At 50.1% G+C, this 20,111-nt stretch overlaps 7 protein-coding genes across 7 annotated transcripts; 4 read left to right on the top strand and 3 right to left on the bottom strand.

Annotated features, from left to right (window-relative positions):
- Window positions 1-1,573: 1,573 nt before the first annotated feature.
- Window positions 1,574-3,245, top strand: CTRU02_211039 (mannosyl-oligosaccharide alpha-mannosidase precursor; the record flags this gene model as incomplete). Its single annotated transcript, XM_036720063.2, has 4 exons — window positions 1,574-1,743; window positions 1,802-1,974; window positions 2,034-2,615; window positions 2,671-3,245. The coding sequence occupies 4 exons, from the start codon at window positions 1,574-1,576 to the stop codon at window positions 3,243-3,245; spliced, it is 1,500 nt and encodes a 499-aa protein (XP_036587807.2).
- Window positions 3,246-3,438: 193 nt separating this feature from the next.
- CTRU02_211038 (uncharacterized protein) lies at window positions 3,439-3,672 on the bottom strand (the record flags this gene model as incomplete). The annotated part of the gene is made up of 1 exon (XM_036720064.1): window positions 3,439-3,672. One exon carries the CDS (start codon window positions 3,670-3,672, stop codon window positions 3,439-3,441), a length of 234 nt encoding a protein of 77 aa, XP_036587806.1.
- Window positions 3,673-6,056: 2,384 nt separating this feature from the next.
- CTRU02_211037 (vacuolar iron transporter) lies at window positions 6,057-7,106 on the top strand (the record flags this gene model as incomplete). The annotated part of the gene is made up of 2 exons (XM_036720062.1): window positions 6,057-6,469; window positions 6,560-7,106. 2 exons carry the CDS (start codon window positions 6,057-6,059, stop codon window positions 7,104-7,106), a joined length of 960 nt encoding a protein of 319 aa, XP_036587805.1.
- A 646-nt stretch (window positions 7,107-7,752) lies between these two features.
- Window positions 7,753-9,102, bottom strand: CTRU02_211036 (nape-hydrolyzing phospholipase d; the record flags this gene model as incomplete). Its single annotated transcript, XM_036720061.1, has 2 exons — window positions 7,753-8,746; window positions 8,822-9,102. The coding sequence occupies 2 exons, from the start codon at window positions 9,100-9,102 to the stop codon at window positions 7,753-7,755; spliced, it is 1,275 nt and encodes a 424-aa protein (XP_036587804.1).
- A 2,402-nt stretch (window positions 9,103-11,504) lies between these two features.
- On the bottom strand, window positions 11,505-13,861 carry CTRU02_211035 (hec ndc80p family protein; the record flags this gene model as incomplete). Its single annotated transcript, XM_036720060.1, has 4 exons — window positions 11,505-11,706; window positions 11,756-11,886; window positions 11,940-13,742; window positions 13,817-13,861. The coding sequence occupies 4 exons, from the start codon at window positions 13,859-13,861 to the stop codon at window positions 11,505-11,507; spliced, it is 2,181 nt and encodes a 726-aa protein (XP_036587803.1).
- A 629-nt stretch (window positions 13,862-14,490) lies between these two features.
- Window positions 14,491-15,689, top strand: CTRU02_211034 (peroxisomal membrane anchor protein; the record flags this gene model as incomplete). Its single annotated transcript, XM_036720059.2, has 4 exons — window positions 14,491-14,523; window positions 14,579-14,585; window positions 14,639-14,943; window positions 14,994-15,689. The coding sequence occupies 4 exons, from the start codon at window positions 14,491-14,493 to the stop codon at window positions 15,687-15,689; spliced, it is 1,041 nt and encodes a 346-aa protein (XP_036587802.2).
- A 2,295-nt stretch (window positions 15,690-17,984) lies between these two features.
- CTRU02_211033 (lipase esterase) lies at window positions 17,985-19,539 on the top strand (the record flags this gene model as incomplete). Its single annotated transcript, XM_036720058.1, has 2 exons — window positions 17,985-18,772; window positions 18,825-19,539. 2 exons carry the CDS (start codon window positions 17,985-17,987, stop codon window positions 19,537-19,539), a joined length of 1,503 nt encoding a protein of 500 aa, XP_036587801.1.
- Between the last annotated feature and the right edge of the window lie 572 nt (window positions 19,540-20,111).

Genomic DNA, 20,111 nt, shown 5'->3' with positions numbered 1-20,111 from the left:
AGCAAGAGCAGCGGCTTTTAAAAAAAAAAAAAAAACAAGTCATGCAAAGGATGCAAATGAGCTTGCAGAGAGAGCATCTGAAAGTGCAATCTGAGACCATATCATGTCATTACCAAATGTTTCACTCTGAACAGGTGGGGAAGTCTAGTGTACATGATGTTCACTCATTGCGGTGTTGGCCTAGACATTCTGTCACGTACCGAAGTCGAGAAGTTGGAGATGGTGATCGTCACACGTAGAGTTGTTTTCTACGATACTACCCCTTCTGACCTGGTCAAGTGGCTGATATTGGACGAGTCGCCAGATGACCAGACTCGATGTTACGGTCTACATAATGATGTTCTAGAGCCCTTGCGCTACTGTTACTCGCACACGCCGGGTATCATACGCAATCCGCCACCCCATTATTCTACGTGCATGCATTGCATAGCTTGCATCAAACTTAGTATGAAGTTTTTTTTTTTTTTTTGTCGGAGACTGGCAATGGCCGAGAACACCGATTTCACCACCAATACTACTTCGGATACAACGGCAACCGATTTGTGGCTGTTTGTTGTTTGCCCATCGATTGATAAGACAACAACCACAGTTTACTGAAGTACATGATCCTGATAATTGTGTTGAACCCGCCATAACCCACTGTGAACTTTAAAGGTGAGAAAGCTGGACGTGGACGCCTGGATGCTCGGGCACTCAACCACTGTTGTGTTTCTTTTTTTGCTCTTGACCTGTATCCAATGGAACACCATACTCGATCAAGCCTGGGTTGCACTGACAAGGTACGCCCCGCACGTGCTCGGTTCACCAAGGCAAGTCTGTGCTTGATGACTTTCCCTGTCTCCTAGGAGCGACAAAGTCGGCAAGATCTGCTTTGCGCGTGTTGCTGCCAGTCATTCACGGTAACCAACGGACTCGGCCCGCGTGATGACTAGCCAGTCTTTCGTTGCAACGTAATCTCACTAAAATGCAAGTCTGATGTCTAATGTATAAACGAATGCTCTGCATTCGTCTGGAGTTGGACTTGCAACCTATGGCTCGTGATAGGTGCACCATGCAATCAACAAACGAGAACGGCATCAGAGAGATGCAGCCAACATCTAGTAGGATGCTACTTGTACATCCCTGAAGAGCACGAATTGCAGAAACTAGACGCAGGGGAAGCAGAAGCAGAAGTAGTGGCGCAGTGGAAAACTCAGGTTACGATGAGACAAGGGTATGTATAACCACAAAGCCCGGGAACTCTAGACGAGAAACAGAGTTTATCCATTCCCTGGTGTGCCAGAATCAACTGATATTCTAGGGTTGCATGATCCCAACCTGTCCAGCCGTAGCCTTGCAATCGCTTTTGTGTGGTGAGCCGCATACATGCTTCCTTTTCACCGGTCCTTCTCCGTGAATCTCGTCGTTCACGTTTTCGTCTTATATCTTGGGCCCTCTCCCCTTGCCTTCCTTTTTTTCCACATTCCTTCGGCATCTTTCGGGGTACTGTTTCTTCATTGCTCTCCCTCAAGGCGCAGCATAAAAGTCCATTATGCGTTTGTTACATTCAGGAGGTACCTTGGGAGGCGCCTTAATGTTCACTGGACTTCTCGCCTATGCATCAGCGAGCCCCCAATACAGACCGCAACCTGACAGAGCAAATGCCGTGAAGGAGGCTTTCCAACGCTCCTGGGATGGATACCGTAAGTTCGCGTTTCCAAATGACACTCTGAAGCCGGTGTCGAATACATTCGAAAACGACCGGTAAGTTTGTGTTACATTTGGAGCCAACGTCGAACTGCCACTAAGTCTGTTTACCCAGTAATGGATGGGGCGCCAGCGCTGTCGATGCTCTAAGCACAGCTATCATCATGGAAAACAAGGATGTTGTTGGGCAAATCCTAGATTTCGTGCCGAACATTAACTTTGACGTTACAACCACCGAGGTCTCCGTGTTCGAAACAACGATTCGATACCTGGGCGGTTTGCTTTCTGGTAAGATCACGATAGCTAATCATTGGCTGGGGCATGCCATTCCTAACTGAACGATAAAGGTCACGATATGCTCAAGGGCCCTCTCAAGGACGTCGCATCCAACCAAGCGGGGATAGATGCGCTACTTACGCAGGCTAAGAGACTTGCGGATAATCTGAAGGTAGCCTTCGATACTCCCTCCGGCGTACCAGACAATACTCTCATCTACGATCCAAAGCCACGCAAAAGCGGTTCCAGCACAAACGGCATTGCCACCATAGGAACCTTGGTCCTAGAGTGGACTCGATTAAGCGATCTGACGGGCGATATGCAGTACGCCAATCTATCCCAGCGCGGAGAGGACTACTTGCTCAAACCGAATGAAGAGGTGTTTCCTGGCCTGTTGGGCACTGATGTCTTCATCTCCAATGGCACCTTTGCAGACCGCAGTGGTGGGTGGAATGGCGGGACCGACAGCTTCTACGAGTACCTCATCAAGATGTGGGTGTATGACCAAAAAAGGTTTGCTCTTTACAAGGACCGCTGGATTGCGGCGGCAGATTCTTCCATCAAGTTCCTTGCATCGAATCCGACCACGCGACCGGATTTGACCTTCCTCGCCGCCTATACCAATGCTCAGCTAAGATTTATTTCGACTCACTGTGGGTTGTTTGTATTTCTACTCATTTACTTTTCAGACACTGACTAAATGACCAGTGGCATGCTTCGATGGAGGGAGCTTTGTTTTGGGCGGCCTTGTTCTCAAGGAGCAAAAGTACGTCGATTTTGGTCTTAAGCTTGCAGACTCATGCCGCGAAACGTACAAGCAAACGGCCACCGGCATTGGACCCGAAATTTTCCGCTGGTTTGATGACAAGCCGGGCATCAATACCACCCTGAATCCCCCACCGCCTGCAAACCAAACGGACTTTTACAATCGGGCTGGCTTCTGGATCAGGAGCGATGGTGGCTCATACGTGCTTCGACCGGAAGTCATTGAAAGCTACTACTACGCATATCGCGCTACAGGAGACGCCAAGTATCAGGACTGGGCTTGGGATGCGTTCCTGGCCATCAATAAAACGTGCAGCACCGGCAGCGGATTTTCGTCCATCACAAACGTTAATGATCCAAAGGGAGGATCCTTTGACGACTTTCAAGAAAGCTTCTGGTTTGCCGAGGTCTTGAAATATAGCTACTTGATCCAGGCCACGGACGCCAAGGTCCATGTTGAAGCGGCAGACAACACGTGGGTGTTCAACACGGAGGCCCATCCATTTCGAGTTGCGTAGAGCTGCGCTCATGAAAGAAGGCACTAAGCGGACGAAAGAATAGCCCGAATGGAATAGTATATAAAATCCAGGGAAGGTGTAATAATATCCGTAGTCGCAATGAATACCCAGAAGTAATACATAAGATGAAGACGGTCGTCGTGTATCATGAGCGTATCATGAGCGAACCATGAGCGAAGAAAGATGCAAGGTTTCATGAACCACCGTCTCTCTTAGCGTATTCCTCCTCCATTGCTTCCTCATAAAGTCGGTCGGCCTCAAGCTCAGCTTCCGTCTTGGGGCGTGTGTTCCCAGCGCCTGTGTTGACTCCAGCTCCCGTGGCTGGACCGGATTGTTGGTTTTGGGTCCCGACAGGCTGTGAAGCCTGGGATTGAGCGGGCGAATCTGTATTGGCGCCAGGAGCGCCATGCTTGAGAGGGAGACCCATTGTGATTGGAGTGCTGGTAAGAGCTGATTCTGGAGGGGAACGAACAGCTACACTAGAGGACGATATATGCCTTCGGTTGTTCGAGAGGTAAGAGGTGTTGATGAAGCTGACAATTTCAAGCAGTGGGAATGTATCAGGGCCCGTAGCGCCACAGCAGCTTGTGGCGAAGAGAACGTGCCAGGACTAGGTTGTCCAACCAATCTTGGAGCCGAAGACGGAGGTTGCCCCGCCTGATGACGAGCCTGGACTGAGCAAGTGTGCCAACATGGCTTATAGACAGTTTGCCAGTACGTTGCGTGGATGAAACTGTTGACCAGCCAGCACGCCTGTGGAATGCTTCGGTGGTCATTCTCTTAGGCTGGCTCTGCTGAGAGTAGGGCTTTAAAGCTTCAACGGCCAAGGGTTATGTTTTTAACATGCCAGTTCTTTTTTTTTTTTTTTTGTGCAATAGAATTTAAAAAAAAAAAAAAAAAGACAAGGCGAATGCCACAGTTAACGTAACCACCTAGACAGTCAGACAAGGTAGAGAGAGTCTTAGGCCAACGCCATTGCAAGTAAAACACAGGAGATTATTCCAGGGAATGCTATGAGTCGTCTTCATTTCGAAACTTTGTTCCAGTGAGCCCAATAGAAAATAGTCGCATAGTCAAAGCGCTTGGAGAGCGCATCGCAGCATCGTTGTTGCAACGCTTGGCCACTGAGCTTGTTAAGTTTTGCAACGCACAATGCCCCAGGTGCTCATCTGCTCCTAGATGCAGCTTTATTCGCTTTGGTGTTTGAAAGCGTCCGTCCTGACCGAAATGCGGCCAAATCACGCGAACATTCGACAAGAGCAATTATGCCACTTGGTAGTGATCGCACGTTTGAAACCTCGTTGTCGGCTATCGAAGAAAAGCAGAGCTATCAGATGTTGTATACATGGCAGGAGTCGAGGAAGCTTGAGGAATTTCAGTTGCGTCATGGAGGTGCTGCCTGTCATCAGGCAACGTCATTCTGGGGGGAAAGGAGATCGCACCCTTGAAGGCCTGGACCCCAGAGGAATAACTTGGAGCTAGTCGATTCCCCCTTCTCTTCATCGCATCGGACACGATGGGGACGGCTTTAACGGCTTACGCTTCCGAGGCGTAGTGAGCACCGTTCAGGTATCTAGTAAGGCACTACTCAAACTCTGGTCCGAACTGTGCATATTAGCACTACGTACCTTAGCATACGCAGTTGTTCAGGAGCCAGTAAGAGATCCTGCTTTTCAATACACCGCGCCGAGCCCCGAGCGGGATATGCAGCCGGTCATTTGAGATGACTGTCTCTTAACTGAGTTTTACAGTATCCATCTACTTGACCCCGTCTAAGACCCAAAAAACTTGACATGTGTCTTGTAAGACTTTTATGAGCCACTTCTGCTTTCAACCTCTTTCTCCGGGCACAAGCGCTGCACCCCCGGGGGGATCGTGTAGGCCAATCAACAGGAGCTGTCAGGGGCTCATAAGGCCCGAATGAGGCAAGCAGATGAGAGTGCCGTTGGTCTGACAGTTTGATTCTGTTAACCTGCTCTGCCTCCACGTAGTATGGCTATAGCCGTGGTTTATTCCTGTACAGATTCGGATTTAAGCGGCTAATTGATGGTGATGCACGGTCAGAAAACAGCACTTACACTAGTATGGAACCATCCTGAGTGAGCCCTGCGTGGACCTTGCGCAGGCGGAAGTGCGGATCCCCGAGCTTGTCCCTGGGAGGGGCACTCCGAACCAATGACGGAGCTTGGATATCATGATGAGCATCTGAGATAGCCAATAAAAAACCATACAATATCGATTACCCATCTGAAGGGTAAACCACCCTGCAGGTGGGGGGGACTTAGACCCAGAGCTCACCCAGAGCCCAGGGCCCCCTTCTAAGTTCCTGGGTTATGGTGAGAGCTGCCGGCGAACGAGAGACAGAATTGTGAGGAAAAGGGCCAAGCTTGTCTCTTTTCGGTGGGCTCAGTAACTTTCGTTGCCCTGGTTAGATTTTTATAATGCAAGAGGCAGGCTGTGGAATTTTCGACGGCCGGGAATGTGTTCAACAATACAAAAGCCTGTCTTGACTCAAATCACAGATACACGATCAAATAACTTCTCGCAACCACCATTAGCCAGGTAATAAGCAAGGAAAACACAAACAAACATCGATTTTGTTCTTGTCTTATTACCCCGGATTTCCTCCTTGATGCCGCGAACTCCTTGTGTTACCTTAGACAGAAAGAACAACTAAGGGCATCATCCTCTCATAGACAACCACTCTCGAACTCGTCGGAGTTCCAGGCAGAGAGGAGCTACAAGACTCTTCCGCAGACCCCGTTCGACCCAGGAATCCCTTCTGTGGAAGACGGCAGGCAGAAAGTTACAATGGGTCTCGTTACTCTGAAAAATCTCTTGTTTGGGCGGACACAGGCTCCTACCCGCAAACCTGTCAACGAGCGCGCGGAGAGCACCATGTCGGACGACACTATCACTGAAGCCGACCTAGAGAGACAGCCTCTGCTGGGAGCTAGGTCAACATCAACCGCCACGATGACGACGGTTGTGTCCGCGACATCTACATCCTCTCATACCGAATCTCCCCGCTTCCGTATCGATGCCCGTGTCATATCCGATGCTACTATTGGTTTGTCGGATGGCTTGACGGTGCCTTTTGCTCTTACAGCTGGGTTATCAGCGCTGGGCCAAACAAAAGTCGTTATCTTTGGTGGGATGGCCGAGCTGATTGCCGGTGCCATCTCCATGGGCCTAGGAGGTTACCTAGGAGCGAAAAGCGAAGCGTACGTTGCCCTCCACTTCCATAGTCATTCCACTATCTTTCATAGACCCCAATCGTTCTTGAAAATAAGTACTGACCGGAAGCTTCACAGGGCCTCTTACCGGGAAACGTTGAACGAGTGCACACGCCTGACGCAAGAGGACCCGAACCTGGCTCGCGCCCAGGTCAGGGAAGTCCTCGAGCCCTATGAGCTGCCAAAGCATACCCTTGAGGAAGTTACTGACCATCTGTCGACCTCACCTCGCCTCATTGATTTCCTCATGCAATTCCATCATTGCGAGCAGGAGCCCGCTTCTAACCGCGCTTTCGTCTCTGCGCTGACCATTGCCGCGGGCTATCTCTTGGGTGGACTTGTGCCCTTATTCCCCTATTTCTTCGTCCCATCAGAGAACGTCTACCTTGCACTGTACGTCTCTATTGCCGTTATGGCCGTCGCGCTCTTCACCTTCGGTTATGTCAAGACATGTATCGTCTCCGGCTGGCAGGGGTCACGATGCGTGCGACAAGCTATAATTGGAGGCCTGGAAATGGTTGTCGTTGGCGGCGCTGCGGCTGGTGCCGCGATGGGATTGGTGAAAGCGTTTGATCAACTAGCGAAATCAGATGACGTGTCGGCGTTGGCGAGTAGAATACTTTGACATCCCAACGCTACTCTTATAATTGCTGTTTTCCTTGTTACTTTCATTTTCTCAGTCTCTTCTCTTTTCTCCCCTTATCTTTTCAGGTTGTGTATGGTGGATGGACTACGGTTTGGGTAATTTTAGGGAAACACCCGGCTCTGAAGTTTGAAAGATTTCCTATGTTTGCATTACTTGGCGTTGCAAGGAATTACGCCCTGGATATAATCGGAAGCATTGTCGGTAGCGGTAGCGGAAAGGAGTTCCTGTAAAACAAAAGAAGGGAAGCAAGAGGATGTGCCCGAGCATGCGCCCAGGCTATGGCGGAACAGAATACCACTCTAACTATTTAAAAAAACATCATCAACTAGTAATCCAGTACTGAACAGTATAGGAACTCACATGCAGGCAATCCTATGTGGGATACATAAAACAATATGGAACTGTCCATGATAATCAGTGTTCGTCTATACTAAAGTGCCGATAAGCTCAACCTAAATCAAATCAACTTTCGCTTAGTACTGGTCCATGTCTGTCGACCGTCATGGTATCATAAAACAATCTGAGCCTGTAATGATTGAAACCAAGATTGCTCCTCAGACGCCCACCGCCCCCTTTCTAACACGATACAACACATAAAAATACTGATAGTCTGTCCAGGAGTGTATCATTTGAACTCTCTACTTTCGCCGATGTCACAAACGTCAAATACACCAGTCTCTGGGAGACCCTTCCGCTTCATAGCCAGCTGAAGGAGTTTAGGGGGCTCTAATACTTCTTCCATGGTCAGTGCCCATGTCCCCCAGTGAATGCCCATTGCGCGTTCGCATTTGGTGTCCTGGAAGATCTCAACCGAGTCAAAAGGGTTGGCATGCATCGGCGAAAAAGCCACTCGGGGGTAGTATGCACCGATCGGAATGAGACCAAGATCAAAGGGTCCTCTAAGCTCGCCAATCTGCTTGAACTGGGGACAAATTGGCAGGGATGCAAATTCAGGACCATAGTCGTCGACGTTTGGAGGGACGTATGGAACCGCACGGTATCCAGTATCGCCTCCGAACCAAACCGATTTGCCTCCTGACTTGACGCCCCACGAAGCCCAAAGAGTCACATCTTTATCGAATGGTGTGCGGGCGGATGTATGTTGGCATGGGAGGCACGACACCTGGGCGGCAATAGTCTCGGGTTCTTCTGCAGTGCCTTTGTTTATTGCCAGTGTCAGCTCGGCATCCTCCCACCAATCCAGTTCTGTAACGTTTTTCAGGCCCGCATTCTTAAACCATGACTCCAAACCCATGCCGACGAAGAAATGGGCATTAGGATTGTGCTTCTGAATCGTGAGGACAGACTCGTGAGAAAGGTGATCGTAATGGCTGTGACTAATAAGGACGGCGTCCACAAAGGGGATGTCGGCGAGGTCGCAGGGCTTGGGAGTATACCGCTTCGGACCCATGAAGGAAAAAGGCGAGCAGCGGTCCTCAAAGACTGGGTCAAAGAGCACGCGCAAGCCAGAGGGAAACTCGACGTAGTAGCACGCATGACCAAGCCAGGTTGCACGGAGGTTGCTGGATGCTGTACGGGTAGGCAGGAAATCAGGCTTGACTACAGAGACGGTCGGGGGCGTCACGTCCGGAGATGGCAATTTGCCTGTCAGGCTTGGCCTGGATCGCAATGGCGTTAGTAGGATGATCCAAGGACAGACGGTGCTGGGTCGAAGGAAGAGATGCGGGACGTACCAGACAACATGCTTGATGATCTTTAGAGGGCCTACGCCATCTGCATAAGAGGGATGTATGTTCTTGAAGCCGACGGTCACGCCGTTCTTCTTAACGTGATGGGGCTTTGCGGAAGCATCATCGGGCGAGGGGCCTAAGTCGGGAATTTTCGTGACGGTGGTCGAATACGAAGCCATTGATATTGCGAGGACCGAAGCTAAGGTTGTGGAAGATTTTCTAGCACCGGGATGTATGGCCGGCTGCTGGAAGAAAGAACGGAGGAAGTGCCGTAGTGTGGACATGGTTTTTCACGAGCCCTGGGTAGTGATTTAAGGGATGGGCCGTAAGCATATATAGAGTTGAGTTCCTTTGAAAGAAGTACTGTGCCAAGAGAAAATACTGAGCAGCCGGAGGCGTACGGACTAACAGGCGACACAGCCGCCCGCGTGGCACCTGGGTTAAAGATGCATACCGTAGCTACCATGCACCCAATGGTGGGGAATGTGGGACGAGACAAGAGCTGATGTGGACCTGAACCCCCCGTCTATTCTTACACTAGCACTAGAGATGTCGTTGGCAATCACATGTACTCAAGGCAGGGTCTAAGACAGAACCGGAGCAAGTAGTAGTAGGTTTCTAGGAGTAGACTCGGATATTGAATTAAGAATGAGAGAACCCTTAAAAACAGCCATATCAACCGGTCAGGTTCGCCATCCAAGCCGTCGGCGCAACCGGCCCTACCTGCTGTCATCATTGCTGCTGGAGATAAGAAAGACGCCCGATCGGCTGCAAGGCCAATAACCGTTGTGGCTGGAAATCAATCAGCTGCGGTGCGTTAATGCCCGACAGACACCGATGCACAAAGTTCTAAATTACATGTTCTTGCCTCAACTCCTATGGCTGCCAGTATGCGCGTCACCATCTCTAGTGCGGCACAATTCAAGCACCCAAGTTCATGGTGGAGATGCCGGACATAGGACTTTACGGACCAGTCGGGAGATCCTAGCCTCCTGCCAGTGTTAAACCCGGCCCCGTATCGGGAAATAACATTTAGACCGATGCCGAATGCCTTCGGAAGCAGTTTGTTGATGCACAAGCCCACGCACATGCCAAGGTCCAGACCACGTACACACGGGAAAATGATCCACCCGATAAATGTTGTTTCAGTGGACACTAACCTCATTTGGTGTGTAAGCCAAAAAGGAAAAAAAAAAAAAAAAAAAAAGGAGAGAGAGTAGTGATTCTTGTCAAATGACCTGCGTTGATAATTGATGGGAGTGTAAACATGAGTATCTGATCAACCACATGGCTTGCCAGTCATCCACCTCCCCTAAGTATCTGGCCAAGAGTGTCGGGCCCGTACTAGCAACACATGGGCCACAACCTCATGGTGGATGGTGTCTGAAGCGTTCTAAAATATACACAGTCAATAGCCCTTGCTAATACGGGGTTTACCTGGTATACCTCTTAGAGGTGCAGCTGTGTCCAAACCAGCTCAACCTCATCACGCTCCCATTCCTGTCTTTCCATAGCCCGTAAAAACTGTACTTTAGCCCTGCGCAAGTTTACTGGCCATTTGTACCTCATTGCCAACTGCAACCGCCGTATCTCCTGGCCAGCTTCCCGTTGAACCAAATCACTACCATGCTGCGATTTTTGTCGCGATATATCGAACCCATCGTCATCTGGATTCGAAATGGTATTCTCTTCTATTTCTTCCGGTATTCTCGTCATTCTCTGGACCAGCTCAAGGCTCAGGCGTTTCGAAATTGCGATACCTTTCGATTCTGCGTTGGAACCGGTAATCAGCTCTTTGGGTTTGTCAGAATGAGTTGCTCCAATGCCTCCTCCTCCTGGCTCTTTCGTCCGCTCCTTTAATATGGCGAGTTTGTGTGGGATCAGCGTGAATCTATTCGTTTTGAAGCTCAACTTATTTTGAAAACAGTGCAGCTCAGCCTCGCAATCTTGTACGATGTCGGCTTGCAACCTAGATGTCGATGGGTCCAGCCTAGCTAAGTGTGCCACATCACGACAATCTTGAAGCCAATTTTTGACCATGTTTGAGGCATTTGGGGGAAGAAGACGATCTTGGACAATGAATTCTATGTCCCATAAGTCTGCTTCGAAGAATCCCTTCTCCCATGTTTGTAACTTTCGGTCAAGCAGTTGCATACCGAGAGGACGTTTACCAGCTATGGACAAGGAGGTTGATTTTGTCGTTGTCATCATGGTTGTTATTCTTTTTCAGCCTCTGTTCCGCGCCGTGTCCTAGTTTCAACTATTTAGTCTCGCACCTCACTTCCAACGGCGGCCCGCAAGCCGCTTAATCAATAGTTGCCATGCCATCTCCGAACACCTGCCATGGCCATAAAGAGATTGTATACAGCCCCATCAGAACCAGGGATTCAAGCAACTCTATGGTTGCAAAAGTTTCTTTAAGCATCTCTTTACCCCATCCCCATCCACGTCAGGTGTTCAGCGCATCTAAAAACAGCTTCGAAACTGCGATAGGAAAACAGAAATCAATTTCATACATGACTGCGCTAGCCACCTGTAACTGTCATTATCCGTCATCGTGGTATCTGAGAGGCATGAACCAAAACAAGACCTGGGTCGAAGACGCGCCCGAACGCTCAGCAAATCGACAGGGAATCCACCCATCCAAAGGACATCCACCAAGCCGCCCAAGAACCCGAAAAGAAGATCACATATCCAGACCCCGGGTATCGTCCTTAGCCTCATCACTTCCCAACTCCTTCTCTAACTCATCTGTTACAAAATTCTCGTATTCATCCAGGTTCTTCTGGACGTGAATCTTGAATTTGATGACGTCGTTAAGCATCCGATCAATCTCTGTGTGAAGTTCCTCCCTCAAGGAATTGGCACGGAGGACAAGCTGTTCATACCTGCAAATTCTTGTCAGTTCTGCACCAAGCCTTGAATTTTATGACTCACTCGATACTGGTGTTCATCTCACGCTGCTCCATGAGCTGCACCGACTCGGACAGAGTCGCTCGCATTTTGGCGAGCTCCTTTTCCATTTTTTCAATCTGGGCGTCGGATGCCATTTTCTGTGCTGTCGTGACCTGATATGTGTGATCAGTCATGGACTTCCATCCAAACTGCCAGTAAAACCTACCTCTTTGGTCTTCTCATACTCCTCTTCAGCAGCACGAACGCGATGTTCGAGGGCTTCAACTTCGCTACGCTTGTCCTCAATGGCTTCCTTGATGCCGTCGAGCAAATCATGATCCTTCATCATCATGTCCATAGCGACGCTTCTCCTTTCGGAGATCTCCTTTCTCAGTGTGAGGAAGCTGTTCTTCACTTGTCCTCGTAGATCTAGGTTGAGAATGTGCGCGGGCTGATATCCGGTGACAGGATCCGCGAGCAGTCTGTCCGATGAGGAAGCTCCGCCGGAGCCTTTTAGCTGTGATGAGCTAAAATCTGGACCATCGTTGACTGTAACTTGAAGCTCGTAGTCTTTTCCTTTGGCATTGACAGCTGTTGCAGGTATTAAACCAATTTGATAGGCCAGAGTGTTGTACTTGTCGACCATCCGTTCGAGTTCTTCTAGTTTTCTACTCGCCTCCAGATCTTTTTCTGCGACCTTTTTCTTGATTTCTTCCAATCGCTGAACTGCTGTTTCGATGCCTTTCTGAAGGCGTTCTCGTTCAGCCGTCATCCGGTCAATGTCCTGCATACTGATGCCCAAATCGTCCACAGCCTTCTGTAGTCCTCTTCGCTCATCCTCAACTTCCTTGAGTTCTTGCATGAGCTTGTCCAGCTCCTCTTGCAAGACCTGTATTCGGTTTTCGTATTTATCAGACCGCTGCAAAGCAAGAGCATTATATTCTTCGAACTTGACCTTATCTTCTTCCATGATCCTAAAGTGGTTGTCAAGAACTGCTGGATCCGGTGTGGACTTTTCAAGATCCTCGATCTCTCTCAAAAGCCGGCTGTTTTCCGCCTCAAGCATCTCAAGCTCAGAGTTGTATTTGGAGTTTGCTTGTTCGAAGGCCTGCGCCATCTGTTGAACATGTGGAGCCAGGACTCGGTTGGCATCTTCGTCGTCCGCATCTTCATCCATAGAAAGCCAATCCCTATATGCCTTGCTGAGGAAATCGAAGATTATGTGATCACCAGTAACATCAATACCACTTTCGAGGCAAGCGTCATCGTAGCGATTGCAGGCATAACCGTCCAACATCTGCGCGAGCTGCATCATCCAATGCAGCAAACCCAGGAATGTGCTCCAGTTTTGTCCACCAACAGCAGCGATTTGACTCTTTGTAATGCTTCGTTCATATGGATAACGGAGTTGCTTCAAGATTGGTGGCACCTCCTGGTCTATGTTCTTTTGAAATTTGTGGCTAGGGTCAATGCGCCGGTACAGCCACTGGAACATGAAGTTGAAGTCCTTTTGCGTTGGGGATTTGATGATATTTTGCGAGAGAACATGCTTCATCTGCATCTCGAAGTTGTTTTGCGCAAGGTAATCGAGTAGTTCTTGCCCAATCCTGGCCTGGTAGGACCTGTCCTTTAAGGGGCGCGGGTCTCGCGGTACGCCCGCGGGCTGAGGTGCCTGCTGAAAGAAAGACTGGTGACTCATGGGCCCATTTGTTGAAGGTCGCGCACGATACACGCTGCTTCTTCTGTCGGCATCAGTAGATGTGCGACCCGGGGCAGGCGTTGGCGCGAAGGATTTGTCCCGCATAGAAGTCCGCTTCACGGAAGAAAGACCCATCTCCGCCAAGTTGGTTCCAGAAGAGGAACGCTGGAACATGGGCTGGCTCGGCCGTGACAAAGCCAGAGAGTGTCTGGACCCGGACATAGACCGAGCATGGCTGTTCGAGTACGGTGCGCCTGCGTTGGAGTTGGACCGTTTCATTGCGGATGCGGGCTGGGGTAAGCCAGAGTTGTAGTTGATACCTCCTAAGGTCTGCGCAACATGTCAGTAGAGCGATTATTAAGGGAAAAGGCGTTGCGACAGGCTCATCGCCATTAGAGACTGACCTCCCTTGGTCGGCGCACACTCCACAGACCAGTGTCTTGCGACATGTTGGGAGGCTGCGCAGTAGTTCGGATTGAGGGGTCGAGGCAGCTGAACGGCTTGCGAAAGTACTCACGATATTCGAGTAGTTGCTTCGGGTCTGTGTAATAGATCAAAATCTTGCGCGGCACCCTCGCTCCTCGATGCGCGCGTTTTGCAAGGTGTATAGGTGCAGGTTGGATGGCGGACCTTGTGCGAAATCTTGACGTTGTTGCTCTGGCGGAAGTAAACAAACCAGATTTCTAATCCCTCATTGGTCAGGCGCATGCCCTCTTAAACAACGGACGCCGGAGCCACACTAGAAATGCTGCCCGACACGTGCTGATGGATAAAGCGGGGCATTCGGAGTCATTCGGCATCTCATTATGGTGCTTAGATACATTAATGAATTTAACAAGTACATTGTGGAAACTGCCGCGCGGGGACCTCTCCCCAGGTAAACCGGTTCCCCAGCCGCTGGGTTGCACCGAAGCCTCGGTTCAGACCGGCCATCTTTTATTACGTGCCTGTCTCGAGGCGAACCACCCAAAGACAACTTTCTGCAGCACATGTCTTGTGCATCTTTATTGCCTTTCGTCGCAACATAGTCCTTGAGTGAAGAGAATGCGTCGGGGCTGGTGAGGTGACAATTCAAGAGATGGCGATTCGTGAGGATATAGTCGCCTCGGCGGTATGATGACAAGCCTTGTCCTCCAACTCAACGTTCACTTACTGACAAGATATAGACGCAGTGTCAGTACCTGATGAATCAACGAACCGACAATATTAAACTAATCAGTCCATAGTCCTCCAGGATCCCAGTGTTGCGACCTCTTCGGTCGAAAACCGTGTAGCCTTCCTTCGAACCAAGAACCTCACGCAGGAAGAGATTGATGCTGCTCTCGCAAGAGTTGGCGTGCACCCCCCCACAGCTAGTGCTTCAGTTTCGATGCCCGTCAGCCAGCAGCAACAGTACTATCAACCATCATACCCTCCTCAATATGCAGCATGGCAACCTCCGCCGCCGCCCCCTAAGAGAGACTGGAGAGATTGGTTTATCATGGCGACTGTTGTCGGCGGCGTTGGCTATGGTGCCTATGCTTTGGCAAAGGTATGGGTTCTGCAGTATTTCACTCTAGAGCATTCGACTGATGAATGCAGCGTTATGTGTATCCCATGATCGCGCCACCAACCCCCGAGAAACTTGAACAGGACAAAAAATCCATCGAGGAGCAATTCGACAAAGCCTTCGGGCTGGTCGAACAGCTCGCTAAAGATACCGAGGCCCTTAAGGAAGCGGAACAGAAGCGGACGGAGACGCTAGACAAGGCTCTTGAAGAATTAGAGTCTGTGATGAAGGAACTCCGGTCGGCGAACTCACGAAGGGAAACAGAGGCACAGCGCATTAAGGACGACGTACAGATCCTTAAGGATTCAATTCCCAAGGCCATGGAGACCCAGAAAGAAGCGACCGATACAAGGCTTAAGGAGGTCAACACAGAGCTCACGAGCTTGAAAACATTGATCACGCAGCGGATGAATGCGAGCTCGGCGTCGGCAGGTGCAAACGGTCTACGCAATGGAGCAACTGCAGCGCCTGCGACAACTGGGATAAGTCGTCCAGGTGCCGTGGGGAACGACAGCCAAGGCGCAGATAACGAAGCTGCAAACAACGCTGAAACCCCGAAGACGACGGGAACGCCAAGCTTCAACAGGACATCGCCATTCAGCGGCAAGCCAGGCGCAAAGGCATCGATCCCAGCATGGCAGATGGCCATGGCGAACAAGGACTCGGCCGCATCGGCAAATGGTTCAGGAGCTGAAGGAAGCTCGCAGCAGGAAGCTACGAGTTCTTAATAAGAATGGGTAGGGTTAAGATGTTCTCTTGTACTCGTGTATTTTAAACGACCTTCAATCTATTACCGGAGTAGAACGGACGGTGTATTTATGTGCCTGCATGGGCAGGTATATTCATGGGAAGACACCTCATCAAATCGGTGACCATACAAGAGGCGCGCTTGCCAGATGCACCTAGCACCATGTGTTGCGTATGTGAGCCATCTGGAAGCCTACTACTGTAGTAAGCAGGAAGCATGTTATCCGCCAATCGGCAGTCTCGCGGTTGACGTGTTTCATACAAGCCAAATGACATTGAGTGTAGCCCGTAAGATGTTAGGGCTGCCCAGGAGAATTTCGCGAAGAAGGGTTAAGTAGACTTGGTTGATGTTATCAACTGTTTTGACTGGTGACACGAATCTATTGTTCCATAAGGATCCCTGGCAGATTGCAGGAGTGTAGGCACAATATGCAATCCTCGTCCATGTCCGGAGAGTGTGCAGCACACGTGGAACTGTGTTACTCATGCTATCTGAATTTGCGGCTAGGCGCAATGACCAGTGCACGAGGGGTTGGATGATGAAGAGTTTGGCAACTCCATAAATAGCTCAGCCCAGTATGTGACAATATCTGACGATCTCGCAATTCGAACTGAAATGGGGTGGTGTCGCCCGATGAAAGCTGCAGGTGCGGAAGCCGGTCCCAGTATCGGAACCGTAGCATCGGGCGCGCTTCTTCTTGCAAAGCGGGTCAAGGATGCATTTTCGTTTGTTGCCCTTGATTCGGCAACGAGCGCAGATCGCACTTGATTGCTAAGGCTGTTTGGTTTTGGGTTGAATGAACGTGCTGGAGTTCACACCGCTGAGACGGTAAACAAACACAAGTGGAATTATTCAACATCTGATTTCTGGCCAGGACAGTAATCCTTGCAAACTAAAAGTTCTTCGCAGTGTGGACATGAACTATTCCTTTCATTGCCGAGTCCTTCTCAGGCCAGCAGCATCTCTCATCCCAAACGCTGACATGCCCTCTGTTGCTGAGGTCAAACTAGGTTCGGTGGCCCTCGCCCGCTGGTTTCCGTTTCCACTTCTTCAAACGCAAGTAATGATGATTTGTTCGTTTAACACCAACATCAGCTATCCAAACAAGCTAGCATCAGTTGTTAGGTGGCCCCCCAGTCCACGTCCGAGTCTACGTCCGCAACTATTTTCTGTTTCGACCGATGTTGCGGTCCTGTCCCGAACACTATGGAGCGCCGCCCCGATGAAGACCAATGGCCTGTTTTTTTTCATCTGGTCGCAGAAAGAGATCACACTTGCAAGGCTGACCCCCGCGTTGCGTCTGCCATCTCAATCATGATTCCCGCTGACGCACGGTGCTTGACTCCAAAGACATAAGTCATGCACAGAGAATACCTTGGACTTTTTGTTTCTCTCTGCCCATTTATTGCCGTCTCTATACGAATACTGCAATTGTGCTCCTCTAGCCCGCCCACATCTCAGCGCTGTTCCTTGTTCGGTGCTCGCCACTCAGGCCCCCCGCATTTTCGAAATTCTTAACACTCCACCTGTGGCAGAATGATGATAGATCATGAGGTTATCCCTAATCTGGTTCCGCATTCCAGACGCCAACAACCTTCAGCACATGATGCAAGGGTCTAACACACAAGCAAACTCCTAGCGATGGGTACTACTGCATACTACTGTTAGCAGCTACAGCGATTGGTCAATTTTATTTGCAACCCCCATCAACCGAGGTTCCTTACTGAGAGGCAATTCCATGTTCTGTCTCATCCTCACCATGTTTATTGCCCCCAGCCCTTGCGCCAACAACTCGCAAATCAGTCTCAATTTTCATTTATATCTCATAGCGTTGTTTTGCAGGGCTGTACCCGCTAGCATTGCAGTCCCTCTTCTCCATTCATATAGTTCGTCCACTCCGCAACCACGCTTCCACACAGTTGACGGCTAGCCTTTCCACCCTCATGCCAGGCTGCTAGCTTGCCATCGCTTGGTTGCTTCCTCCGCATCAATACCTTACTCTTCGATACCCCTACCTCAAGGGCGACGATCGGTTGGCCCTGTTGTCCGGGGACCGCAGCCACTTTCCTCTCATCTGAACTTTGCGTTAACCCACGCCCTCGACCGTTGATCCCTCTCTTCGGCAGGTTCCAGCTTTCTTACCGGGGTAGTGTATTATTGAAGTGTTTCAACCACGTTAGGCATAGCACGCGGCTTGGTTCAACTTCACTGACCTACTTGCCTCTCCTTTTACAATATAACTAGGCACTCTCTGCCCCTGCTGTCTCGTTCCACAATGTCCTCTCTTACCGCTGGCAATACTTCTTCATCTACTCCCTTCGGTTTGCACAATCCTCTCAACATGGATCCTCAGCAGTTCAAGTTACTGCTCTCTCTATTACCCAAGGTTCCCTTGATAACACGGGTGGCTTTGCTTCATGTCCTACAGCTGTCCAAGCCCGCCAAATACCTCGATTTGCGGAGTGAGCTTATCGTTGCCGTCCTTCGCTCATATCTCCAAAGCACGAAGCCGCGCTCCATCACATCCTCCCAGAAGCTTGCCAACCGAGACAATGGTGTTAAAGGCAGGATGTGGGTAGCTACTTACGCTAGCCCGGTTCCTCCGGAAGCCGACGTTCGTGATGCGCTGGTCGAAGCCATTCAATCACTGAGGGCACCAGATACGCCAGAGATAGATTTGAGACTGCCAGATGTTGTGTCGGTAGAAGCTGAATGGACTGGCTACCGCGCTGATGCCACACCGGAGTCAAAACCGCCTGCAATTGGAGAGAAAGAGAAGTTTGATGAACTGCAAGAAGAAGTTACTAGTCCTCTGACAGTCTTGTACTTCCACGGTGGAGCTTACTACCTCTGCGATCCGGCGACTCATCGACCAGCCACTAAGAAAATAGCCAAGCTGACGGGCGGCCGTATTTACTCTGTTCGCTACCGGTTGGCTCCTCAAAACCCTTTTCCTGCAGCACTCTTGGATGCCCTAATATCTTATTTGACGTTACTCTACCCGCCCCCTGATGCCTACCACCAACCGGTTGAACCAAAGCACATAGTCGTTGCTGGAGATAGGTAAGCATTACGGCTTCCACCATACGCCTTGGCATCGCTAACAGCCTTACAGCGCGGGTGGCAACCTGAGTCTCGCGTTGTTACAGCTCCTGCTGGAACTGCGCAGGCAAGATAGAAAAGTTCGCTGGCTAGGCAGGGAGCGTGACATTCCTTTGCCAGGCGGGTTTGCACTTAATTCACCGTGGCTGGATATAACACAAAGCTCACCGAGTTGGGAATCAAACTGGGAGTTTGACTACCTACCTAAAGCCTCCTTGTACGCCGACTTTAGCCCGCCTCCCTGTGACGCCTGGCCGGCGAAACCCCCTCGCACTAGCATCTATGTCGATGACGATCTTATTGCGCACCCTTTGGTGACCCTTGTCATGAACCGGAGCTGGACTGGCTCGCCGCCGATATTCATTTGCACCGGATGGGAACTATTAGCAGATGAGGACAGGTACATGGCTCGCAAGCTGCGAGAAGACGGAGTGCCCGTTGTTTTTGAAGAGTACGAGGGCATGCCACACTGCTTTGCGCTGATTTTGTCAAAGATTCCCAGTGCCAAGCGTTGTTTCGAAGGTTGGACTGGATTTATGAAGACGATTATCAGCGACCCGGAGAAAATCACATCTAAGGCCGTTACCGTCAAGGCCAAGACACAAGAGGATGTTCCTCGCGAGTTTGCGTCTCTTAGCACGCTGACTGATGAAGACATTCAGCGGCTAGTTCTCCAAAAGAAGGAAACCAGCTTGAACTCCGCCCCGGAAGCAGTTTCAAAATTGTAAATCGATAACGGTAATGAGCAGGGGTAGAATGGGGGGAAAGGGCCATTGAGACAAAAGAGGCTTCTGGTTTTACATACACTTATACCATGTCTACGCATACAAGATGAAGTAATGAATGGGAGAACTGATTTGAGAAGCAAATAACATCATGCCACTCATTGTTGGGGGTCGTTCTATTAGATGTCCTTATCTGAATACTTCTGGAGGTGCTCACTAGCAAGACAAGAAACAAGAAGAAGAATAAGGGGGGAAAACTAAACTCGATACGAAAAGCGGGCACACATGTTACCCTACTGGGCTCTTACGTATCGCGAAGAATAGGTGGGATGAGCAATCACTGAGTTTTCGTAGTTACTAGTACAGCACAAATACTTGGTACCAGTTTCCTTCTGCAGATTCCCCGATATGCAGGGGCACTGCATGTCCCTTGGCCCGCGTATCCGTACAACGCTCGCTAGCCGTCCACCCCCCTGAACTCCTCTAAAAACTACCGCCCCCAGCCATTCATGCTTACCACCCATGTCAGCACCTTGATCTAGCTACCGCCTAAAACGTGACGGTGCACGTATTTG

This window comes from Colletotrichum truncatum (assembly GCF_014235925.2).
Source record: "Colletotrichum truncatum strain CMES1059 chromosome Unknown Contig_0007, whole genome shotgun sequence".
In the NCBI taxonomy this organism is placed as follows: Eukaryota; Fungi; Ascomycota; class Sordariomycetes; order Glomerellales; family Glomerellaceae; genus Colletotrichum; species Colletotrichum truncatum.
The sequence above is the reverse complement of the archived record's forward strand: the minus strand, read 5'-3'. Positions and strand labels throughout refer to the sequence as shown.